This window comes from Hyla sarda, unplaced genomic scaffold (genome assembly GCF_029499605.1).
Source record: "Hyla sarda isolate aHylSar1 unplaced genomic scaffold, aHylSar1.hap1 scaffold_1338, whole genome shotgun sequence".
Lineage (NCBI taxonomy): Eukaryota > Metazoa > Chordata > Amphibia > Anura > Hylidae > Hyla > Hyla sarda.
The window spans coordinates 87,575-98,845 of record NW_026607964.1 but is presented as its reverse complement, the minus strand read 5'-3'; the positions used below and the strand labels follow the sequence as shown (position 1 = coordinate 98,845).

Here is an 11,271-nt window from a genome sequence, read left to right as displayed (position 1 = left end):
CTGCCCGGATATGTCCTGTTCACACAGCTGAGGCCTCGTTACAGTGTATCAGTGTATACAGACCTGTGAACACGTCTCTACTGCCCGGATATGTCCTGTTCACACAGCTGAGGCCTCGTTACAGTGTATCAGTGTATACAGACCTGTGAACATGTCTCTGCTGCCCGGATTTGTTTCGTTCTTGTACATTTTAGCGGACGCCCCTTGTAATAAATTTGTGTAATCTCAATGAATCCCCCGAGGACCTTACATCGCACTGAGGGTCTCACCTTATTCCCTGCGTTGTCTCAAGAACCATCGAGAGTCTTGGAAACTGTGGAGACAGAACCGGAAGAGATGAGACGGGTGTGAAGAATAGCGCAGGCCCCGCCCACCCGCCATAACCTGATGTCTGTCCTCACCGCAGGGATCGCAGCAGATTGTAGGTGACGGATCCCAGAACGTCCAAGGCGAAGCCTCAACGTCATGGCAGAAATCCGGGGCAATCAGTATAGTGAGGGGGGCGGGCAGTGTTCGGGGAGGAGCAGATGATCAGCGTTTGAGGTCGGAGCGAGGTGATCAGTGTTCAGGGGGCGGGGTGATGAGTGTTGGGGCGGGGGTGATGAGTGTTCAGGGGGGCGGGGGTGATCAGTGTTCAGGGGGGCGGGGGTGATCAGTGTTCAGGGGGGCGGGGGTGATCAGTGTTCAGGGGTGATCAGTGTTCAGGGGGGCGGGGGTGATCAGTGTTCAGGGGGGCGGGGGTGATCAGTGTTCAGGGGGTGGAGGGATCAATGTTAAGGGGCAGGAGGGGGGGGATCAGTGTTCAGGGGGGAGGTGTGATGAGTGTTCAGGGGGGCGGGGGTGATCAGTGTTCAGGGGGGAGGTGTGATGAGTGTTCAGGGGGGCGGGGTGATCAGTGTTCAGGGGGGCGGGGGTGATCAGTGTTCAGGGGGTGGAGGGATCAATGTTAAGGGGCAGGGGGGGGGGGAACAGTGTTCAGGGGGGAGGTGTGATCCGTGTTCAGGGGGGCGGGGGTGATCAGTGTTCAGGGGGCGGGGGTGATCCGTGTTCAGGGGGCGGGGGTGATCCGTGTTCAGGGGGCAGGGGTGATCCGTGTTCGGGGGGGCGGGGGTGATCAGTGTTCGGGGGGGGCGGGGGTGATCAGTGTTCGGGGGGGCGGGGTGATCAGTGTTCGGGGGGGCGGGGTTATCAGTGTTCAGGGGGCGGGGTTATCAGTGTTCAGGGGGCGGGTTATCAGTGTTCAGGGGGCGGGGTTATCAGTGTTCAGGGGCGATCAGTGTTCAGGGGGCGGGGTTGATCAGTGTTGGGGGGCGGGTTGATCAGTGTTCGGGGGGCGGGGTCATCACCCATGACACTCACCAGTGGTCGGACCAGCACGGATAGTAAGCTCTTCAGCCAGGAGGGGCAGAGTGATCAGTGTTCAGGGGGGCGGGGGGTGATCAGTGTTCAGGGGGGCGGGGGTGATCAGTGTTCAGGGGGTGGAGGGATCAATGTTAAGGGGCAGGGGGGGGGGATCAGTGTTCAGGGGGGAGGTGTGATGAGTGTTCAGGGGGGCGGGGTGATCAGTGTTCAGGGGGGCGGGGGGTGATCAGTGTTCAGGGGGGCGGGGGTGATCAGTGTTCAGGGGGGCGGGGGTGATCCGTGTTCAGGGGGGCGGGGGTGATCCGTGTTCAGGGGGCGGGGGTGATCCGTGTTCAGGGGGCGGGGGTGATCCGTGTTCAGGGGGCAGGGGTGATCCGTGTTCAGGGGGCAGGGGTGATCCGTGTTCGGGGGGGCGGGGGTGATCAGTGTTCGGGGGGGCGGGGGTGATCAGTGTTCAGGGGGGCGGGGGTGATCAGTGTTCAGGGGTGATCAGTGTTCAGGGGGGCGGGGGTGATCAGTGTTCAGGGGGGCGGGGGTGATCAGTGTTCAGGGGGTGGAGGGATCAATGTTAAGGGGCAGGAGGGGGGGATCAGTGTTCAGGGGGGAGGTGTGATGAGTGTTCAGGGGGGCGGGGTGATCAGTGTTCAGGGGGGCGGGGGGTGATCAGTGTTCAGGGGGTGGAGGGATCAATGTTAAGGGGCAGGGGGGGGGGAACAGTGTTCAGGGGGGAGGTGTGATCCGTGTTCAGGGGGGCGGGGGTGATCAGTGTTCAGGGGGTGGGGGTGATCCGTGTTCAGGGGGCGGGGGTGATCCGTGTTCAGGGGGCAGGGGTGATCCGTGTTCGGGGGGGCGGGGGTGATCAGTGTTCGGGGGGGCGGGGGGGGATCAGTGTTCGGGGGGGCGGGGTGATCAGTGTTCGGGGGGCGGGGTTATCAGTGTTCAGGGGGCGGGGTTATCAGTGTTCAGGGGGCGGGTTATCAGTGTTCAGGGGGCGGGGTTATCAGTGTTCAGGGGCGATCAGTGTTCAGGGGGCGGGGTTGATCAGTGTTGGGGGGCGGGTTGATCAGTGTTCGGGGGGCGGGGTCATCACCCATGACACTCACCAGTGGTCGGACCAGCACGGATAGTAAGCTCTTCAGCCAGGAGGGGCAGAGTGATCAGTGTTCAGGGGGGCGGGGGTGATCAGTGTTCAGGGGGGCGGGGGTGATCAGTGTTCAGGGGGTGGAGGGATCAATGTTAAGGGGCGGGGGGGGGGGATCAGTGTTCAGGGGGGAGGTGTGATGAGTGTTCAGGGGGGCGGGGGGATCAGTGTTCAGGGGGGCGGGGGTGATCAGTGTTCAGGGGGGCGGGGGTGATCAGTGTTCAGGGGGGCGGGGGTGATCAGTGTTCAGGGGGGCGGGGGTGATCAGTGTTCAGGGGGGCGGGGGTGATCAGTGTTCAGGGGGGCGGGGGTGATCAGTGTTCAGGGGGTGGAGGGATCAATGTTAAGGGGCAGGGGGGGGGGGATCAGTGTTCAGGGGGGAGGTGTGATGAGTGTTCAGGGGGGCGGGGTGATCAGTGTTCAGGGGGGCGGGGGTGATCAGTGTTCAGGGGGTGGAGGGATCAATGTTAAGGGGCAGGGGGGGATCAGTGTTCAGGGGGGAGGTGTGATGAGTGTTCAGGGGGCGGGGTGATCAGTGTTCAGGGGGGCGGGGGTGATCAGTGTTCAGGGGGGCGGGGGTGATCAGTGTTCAGGGGGGCGGAGGTGATCAGTGTTCAGGGGGGCGGAGGTGATCAGTGTTCAGGGGGGCGGGGGTGATCAGTGTTCAGGGGGGCGGGGGTGATCCGTATTCAGGGGGGCGGGGGTGATCCGTATTCAGGGGGGCGGGGGTGATCCGTATTCAGGGGGGCGGGGGTGATCCGTGTTCAGGGGGCGGGGGTGATCCGTGTTCAGGGGGCAGGGGTGATCAGTGTTCGGGGGGGCGGGGGTGATCAGTGTTCGGGGGGGCGGGGTGATCAGTGTTCAGGGGGGCGGGGTGATCAGTGTTCGGGGGGGCGGGGTTATCAGTGTTCAGGGGGCGGGGTTATCAGTGTTCAGGGGGCGGGGTTATCAGTGTTCAGGGGGGCGGGGTTATCAGTGTTCAGGGGCGATCAGTGTTCAGGGGGCGGGGTTGATCAGTGTTGGGGGGCGGGTTGATCAGTGTTCGGGGGGCGGGGTCATCACCCATGACACTCACCAGTGGTCGGACCAGCACGGATAGTAAACTCTTCAGCCAGGAGGGGCAGAGTGATCAGTGTTCAGGGGGCGGGGTCATTAGTGTTCAGGGGGCGGGGTCATCAGTGTTCAGGGGGCGGGGTCATCAGTGTTCAGGGGGCAGGGTCATCAGTGTTGAGGGGGCGGGGTGGTCAGGGGGCGGGTTGGTCAGGGAGCGGGGTCATCAGTGGTCAGGGGGTGGGGTCATCAGTGGTCAGGGGGTGGGGTCATCAGTGGTCAGGGGCGGGGTCATCAGTGGTCAGGGGGCGGGGTCATCGGTGGTCAGGGGGCGGGGTCATCGGTGGTCAGGGGGCGGGGTCATCGGTGGTCAGGGGGCGGGGTCATCAGTGGTCAGGCGGCGGGGTCATCAGTGGTCAGGGGGTGGGGTCATCAGTGGTCAGGGGGTGGGGTCATCAGTGGTCAGGGGCGGGGTCATCAGTGGTCAGGGGCGGGGTCATCGGTGGTCAGGGGGCGGGGTCATCAGTGGTCAGGCGGCGGGGTCATCAGTGGTCAGGGGGCGGGGTCATCAGTGGTCAGGGGGTGGGGTCATCAGTGGTCAGGGGCGGGGTCATCAGTGGTCAGGGGGCGGGGTCATCGGTGGTCAGGGGGCGGGGTCATCAGTGGTCAGGCGGCGGGGTCATCAGTGGTCAGGGGGCGGGGTCATCAGTGGTCAGGGGGCGGGGTCATCAGTGGTCAGGGGGCGGGGTCATCAGTGGTCAGGGGGCGGGGTCATCACCCATGACACTCACCAGTGGTCGGACCAGCACGGATAGTAAGCTCTTCAGCCAGGAGGGGCAGGGTGATCAGTGTTCAGGAGGCGGGGTGATCAGTTTTGGGGGGTCGGGGTGATCAGTGTTCAGGGGGCGGGGTCATCACCCATGACACTCACCAGTGGTCGGACCAGCACGGATAGTAAGCTCTTCAGCCAGGAGGGGCGGGGTCATCAGTGTTCAGGGGGCGGGGTCATCAGTGTTCAGGGGTGGGGTCATCACCCATGACACTCACCAGTGGTCGGACCAGCACGGATAGTAAGCTCTTCAGCCAGGAGGGGCAGGGTGATCAGTGTTCAGGGGGTGGGGTGATCAGTGTTCGGGGGGCGGGGTCATCACCCATGACACTCACCAGTGGTCGGACCAGCACGGATAGTAAGCTCTTCAGCCAGGAGGGGCGGGGTGATCAGTGTTCAGGGGGCGGGGTGATCAGTGTTCGGGGGGCGGGGTCATCACCCATGACACTCACCAGTGGTCGGACCAGCACGGATAGTAAGCTCTTCAGCCAGGAGGGGCGGGGTGATCAGTGTTCAGGGGGCGGGGTGATCAGTGTTCGGGGGCGGGGTCATCACCCATGACACTCACCAGTGGTCGGACCAGCACGGATAGTAAGCTCTTCAGCCAGGAGGGGCAGGGTGATCAGTGTTCAGGGGGCGGGGTCATCAGTGTTCGGGGGCGGGGTGATCAGTGTTCGGGGCGGGGTGATCAGTGTTCGGGGGCGGGGTGATCAGTGTTCGGGGGCGGGGTCATCACCCATGACACTCACCAGTGGTCGGACCAGCACGGATAGTAAGCTCTTCAGCCAGGAGGGGCAGGGTGATCAGTGTTCAGGGGGCGGGGTCATCAGTTTTGGGGGGGTCGGGGTGATCAGTGTTCAGGGGGCGGGGTCATCACCCATGACACTCACCAGTGGTCGGACCAGCACGGATAGTAAGCTCTTCAGCCAGGAGGGGCAGGGTGATCAGTGTTCAGGGGGTGGGGTGATCAGTGTTCGGGGGGCGGGGTCATCACCCATGACACTCACCAGTGGTCGGACCAGCACGGATAGTAAGCTCTTCAGCCAGGAGGGGCAGGGTGATCAGTGTTCAGGGGGTGGGGTGATCAGTGTTCGGGGGGCGGGGTCATCACCCATGACACTCACCAGTGGTCGGACCAGCACGGATAGTAAGCTCTTCAGCCAGGAGGGGCGGGGTGATCAGTGTTCAGGGGGCGGGGTGATCAGTGTTCGGGGGGCGGGGTCATCAGTGTTCGGGGGGCGGGGTCATCAGTGTTCGGGGGGCGGGGTCATCAGTGTTCGGGGGCGGGGTGATCAGTGTTCGGAGGCGGGGTGATCAGTGTTCGGAGGCGGGGTGATCAGTGTTCAGGGGCGGGGTGATCAGTGTTCAGGGGCGGGGTGATCAGTGTTCGGGGGCGGGGTGATCAGTGTTCGGGGGCGGGGTGATCAGTGTTCGGGGGCGGGGTCATCACCCATGACACTCACCAGTGGTCGGACCAGCACGGATAGTAAGCTCTTCAGCCAGGAGGGGCGGGGTGATCAGTGTTCAGGGGGCGGGGTGATCAGTGTTCGGGGGGCGGGGTGATCAGTGTTCGGGGGGCGGGGTCATCACCCATGACACTCACCAGTGGTCGGACCAGCACGGATAGTAAGCTCTTCAGCCAGGAGGGGCGGGGTGATCAGTGTTCAGGGGGCGGGGTGATCAGTGTTCGGGGGGCGGGGTCATCACCCATGACACTCACCAGTGGTCGGACCAGCACGGATAGTAAGCTCTTCAGCCAGGAGGGGCGGGGTGATCAGTGTTCAGGGGGCGGGGTGATCAGTGTTCGGGGGGCGGGGTCATCACCCATGACACTCACCAGTGGTCGGACCAGCACGGATAGTAAGCTCTTCAGCCAGGAGGGGCGGGGTGATCAGTGTTCAGGGGGCGGGGTGATCAGTGTTCGGGGGGCGGGGTCATCACCCATGACACTCACCAGTGGTCGGACCAGCACGGATAGTAAGCTCTTCAGCCAGGAGGGGCGGGGTGATCAGTGTTCAGGGGGCGGGGTGATCAGTGTTCGGGGGGCGGGGTCATCACCCATGACACTCACCAGTGGTCGGACCAGCACGGATAGTAAGCTCTTCAGCCAGGAGGGGCAGGGTGATCAGTGTTCAGGGGGCGGGGTGATCAGTGTTCGGGGGGCGGGGTCATCACCCATGACACTCACCAGTGGTCGGACCAGCACGGATAGTAAGCTCTTCAGCCAGGAGGGGCGGGGTGATCAGTGTTCAGGGGGCGGGGTGATCAGTGTTCGGGGGGCGGGGTCATCACCCATGACACTCACCAGTGGTCGGACCAGCATGGATAGTAAGCTCTTCAGCCAGGAGGGGCAGCTGTAGGTGGTCACCTGGGTCCTCAGGTTGGGATCCACTTCATCTCCTTTGCTGTGAATATAAGAATGACCTCATAACTCCGCCCCCTGGGTCTGGGCCAATCACTTCTGCAGCTGAAATACCTACAAGTTATCCAGAAACGTGGCCCCTCTGTCCGCCAGGAGCCCCCGCATGACGAGGCCGAAGAGCGCCGATTCCAGGGAGGGTGGGGTGAAGGGCACGAGCTGCGAGAGAAGAGGAGACAGAGGAAACTGGACTGACACACTGACCCGACACCCCAGAAGTACAAACCTGGTGTCCGGCCTTCTGCAGGAGGTCCCGGGTCTGCCGCACCGCGCGGCTCATGGAGGGCGTGGCCATGGTGGAGCCATCCGTCTCATAATATCCCACACGTAGGGGCCGCGATCCGGAGAAAACCTGAGGGCCAAACAGAACAAATCAAATGGGGCCCCCAGGACACCCCACATACCTCCTGGGGGGGCCCAGCTACCCCCACATAACTCCTAGGGGGGGGGGGGGCCCAGCTACCCCCACATAACTCCTAGGGGGGGGGGCCCAGCTACCCCCACATAACTCCTAGGGGGGGGGGCCCAGCTACCCCCACATAACTCCTAGGGGGGGGGGCCCCAGCTACCCCCACATAACTCCTAGGGGGGGGGGGGCCAGCTACCCCCACATAACTCCTAGGGGGGGGGGGGCCAGCTACCCCACATACCTCCTAGGGGGGGGGGCCCCAGCTACCCCACATACCTCCTGGGGGGGGGGGGGCAGCTAACCCACATACCTCCTAGGGGGGGGGGCAGCTACCCCACATACCTCCTAGGGGGGGGGCAGCTACCCCACATACCTCCTAGGGGGGGGTGCCCCAGCTACCCCACATACCTCCTGGGGGCCCCATAAAATAGAAGGCTGGTGACGCTCCCTACAGGACAAGCACTCACTGACGCTCAGCCGGGAATGCTGGGTATTGTAGTTCCTGTAACAGACAATCCCCACAGCACAAAACATGGGTCGTACCTCGTTATTGAAGGGGATGGGGGGGACGGTTGGGTCCATCTGGAACATCTCATCACACAGCACCGCCCTCATAGCGATCACAAGACCGTCCACGTCTCGCGCTATTGGTCCAAGCATCGCAGTAACTGAACGAATAGAACGCGGAGATATGATGTGTGATGACCCCCAAGTATGTATGTATATAAGTGTGTGTATATATGTGTGTGTATATATATGTGTGTGTATATTATATAATGTGTGTGTATATAAGTGTGTGTATATTATATAATGTGTATGTATATATGTGTGTGTATATTATATAATGTGTGTATATATAAGTGTATGTATATAAGTGTGTGTATATATAAGTGTGTGTATATATGTGTGTGTATATTATATAATGTGTGTGTATATAAGTGTGTGTATATTATATAATGTGTATGTATATATGTGTGTGTATATTATATAATGTGTGTATATATAAGTGTATGTATATAAGTGTGTGTATATATAAGTGTGTGTATATAAGTGTGTGTATATATGTGTGTGTATATTATATAATGTGTGTATGTATGTATGTGTGTATATATAAGTGTGTGTATATATAAGTGTGTGTATATATGTGTGTGTATATTATATAATGTGTGTGTATATATAATGTGTGTATATATAAGTGTGTGTATATATGTGTGTGTATATTATATAATGTGTGTGTATATAAGTGTGTGTATATTATATAATGTGTATGTATATATGTGTGTGTATATTATATAATGTGTGTATATATAAGTGTATGTATATAAGTGTGTGTATATATAAGTGTGTGTATATAAGTGTGTGTATATATGTGTGTGTATATTATATAATGTGTGTATGTATGTATGTGTGTATATATAAGTGTGTGTATATATAAGTGTGTGTATATATGTGTGTGTATATTATATAATGTGTGTATATATAAGTGTGTGTATATTATATAATGTGTGTATATATGTGTGTGTGTGTATATATAAGTGTGTGTATATATAAGTGTGTGTATATAAGTGTGTGTATATTATATAATGTGTATGTATATAAGTGTGTGTATATAAGTGTATGTATATAAGTGTGTGTATATTATATAATGTGTGTATGTATGTGTGTGTGTGTATATATAAGTGTGTGTATATATAAGTGTGTGTATATATGTATGTGTATATAAGTGTGTGTATATTATATAATGTGTATGTATATAAGTGTGTGCATATTATATAATGTGTATGTATATAAGTGTGTGTATATTATATAATGTGTATGTATATAAGTGTGTGTATATTATATAATGTGTATGTATATAAGTGTGTGCATATTATATAATGTGTATGTATAGAAGTGTGTGTATATATGTGTGTGTGTGTATATATAAGTGTGTGTATATATGTATGTGTATATAAGTGTGTGTATATTATATAATGTGTATGTATATAAGTGTGTGCATATTATATAATGTGTGTGTATATAAGTGTGTGTATATTATATAATGTGTGTATGTATGTGTGTGTGTGTATATATAAGTGTGTGTATATATAAGTGTGTGTATATAAGTGTGTGTATATTATATAATGTGTGTATATATAAGTGTGTGTGTATATAAGTGTGTATGTGTGTGTATGTATATAAGTGTGTGTATATTATATAATGTGTATGTATATAAGTGTGTGTATATATGTATGTGTGTATATTATATAATGTGTATGTATATAAGTGTGTGCATATTATATAATGTGTGTGTATATAAGTGTGTGTATATATAAGTGTATGTATATAAGTGTGTGTATATTATATAATGTGTGTGTATATAAGTGTGTATGTGTGTGTATGTATATAAGTGTGTGTATATTATATAATGTGTGTGTATATAAGTGTGTGTGTATATTATATAAGTGTGTGTATATTATATAATGTGTATGTATATAAGTGTGTTTGTGTGTGTGTGTGTATGTATATAAGTGTGTGTGTATATTATATAATGTGTGTATGTATGTGTGTGTGTGTATATATAAGTGTGTGTATATATAAGTGTATGTATATAAGTGTGTGTATATTATATAATGTGTGTGTATATAAGTGTGTGTGTATATTATATAATGTGTGTGTATATAAGTGTGTTTGTGTGTGTGTATATTATATAAGTGTGTGTATATTATATAATGTGTATGTATATAAGTGTGTGTATATTATATAATGTGTATGTATATAAGTGTGTGTATATTATATAATGTGTATGTATATAAGTGTGTGTATATTATATAATGTGTATGTATATAAGTGTGTGTATATTATATAATGTGTATGTATATAAGTGTGTGTATATTATATAATGTGTATGTATATAAGTGTGTGTATATTATATAATGTGTATGTATATATGTGTGTGTATATTATATAATGTGTATGTATATAAGTGTGTGTATATAAGTGTATGTATATAAGTGTGTGCATATTATATAATGTGTATGTATATAAGTGTGTGTATATCATATAATGTGTATGTATATAAGTGTGTGTATATTATATAATGTGTGTATATATGTATGTGTGTATATATAAGTGTATGTATATAAGTGTGTGCATATTATATAATGTGTGTGTATATAAGTGTGTGCATATTATATAATGTGTGTGTATATAAGTGTGTGCATATTATATAATGTGTATGTATATAAGTGTGTGTATATTATATAATGTGTGTGTGTATATATATTATATAATGTGTGTATATATGTATGTGTGTATATATATTATATAATGTGTGTATATATGTATGTGTATGTATATAAGTGTATGTATATAAGTGTGTGCATATTATATAATGTGTGTATGTATATAAGTGTGTGTATATTATATAATGTGTGTGTATATAAGTGTGTGTATATTATATAATGTGTATGTATATAAGTGTGTGTATATTATATAATGTGTATGTATATAAGTGTGTGTATATTATATAATGTGTATGTATATAAGTGTGTGTATATTATATAATGTGTATGTATATAAGTGTGTGTATATTATATAATGTGTGTATGTATATAAGTGTGTGTATATAAGTGTGTATATTATATAATGTGTATGTATATAAGTGTGTGTATATTATATAATGTGTATGTATATATGTGTGTGTATATTATATAAGTGTGTGCATATTATATAATGTGTATGTATATAAGTGTGTGTATATTATATAATGTGTGTGTATATAAGTGTGTGTATATTATATAATGTGTGTGTATATAAGTGTGTGTATATTATATAATGTGTATGTATATAAGTGTGTGTATATTATATAATGTGTATGTATATAAGTGTGTGTATATTATATAATGTGTATGTATATAAGTGTGTGCATATTATATAATGTGTATGTATAGAAGTGTGTGTATATATGTGTGTGTGTGTATATATAAGTGTGTGCATATTATATAATGTGTGTGTATATAAGTGTGTGTATATTATATAATGTGTGTATGTATGTGTGTGTGTGTATATATAAGTGTGTG

The 11,271-nt window shown here is 51.5% G+C and overlaps 1 protein-coding gene across 2 annotated transcripts; it reads right to left on the bottom strand.

Annotated features, from left to right (window-relative positions):
- Positions 1-6: 6 nt before the first annotated feature.
- On the bottom strand, positions 7-7,904 carry LOC130305857 (vitamin D3 hydroxylase-associated protein-like). 2 transcript variants are annotated; one of them, XM_056552035.1, is made up of 5 exons: positions 7,619-7,747; positions 7,028-7,153; positions 6,863-6,960; positions 6,688-6,787; positions 7-313 (listed from the first exon to the last, which is right to left on the bottom strand). In XM_056552035.1, the coding sequence occupies exons 1-5, from the start codon at positions 7,742-7,744 to the stop codon at positions 266-268; spliced, it is 498 nt and encodes a 165-aa protein (XP_056408010.1). In that variant the 5' UTR covers positions 7,745-7,747; the 3' UTR covers positions 7-265. The 2 variants fall into 2 exon arrangements, with proteins under 2 accessions (XP_056408010.1, XP_056408012.1); XM_056552037.1 differs by lacking the exon at positions 7,619-7,747 and adding an exon at positions 7,754-7,904 and having other exon boundaries at positions 201-313.
- Between the last annotated feature and the right edge of the window lie 3,367 nt (positions 7,905-11,271).

Bases quoted from the DNA above. Each gene is read 5' to 3' on its own strand.
- LOC130305857 (XM_056552035.1), bottom strand. From the start codon at position 7,744: ATGTTTTGTGCTGTGGGGATTGTCTGTTACAGGAACTACAATACCCAG. The intron at 7,154-7,618 runs GTATGTGGGGTA...TTTGGCCCTCAG, and splicing joins TTTTATGGGGCCCCCAGGAG to GTTTTCTCCGGATCGCGGCC. The intron at 6,788-6,862 runs GTAGGTATTTCA...TTATATTCACAG, and splicing joins GCCACGTTTCTGGATAACTT to CAAAGGAGATGAAGTGGATC.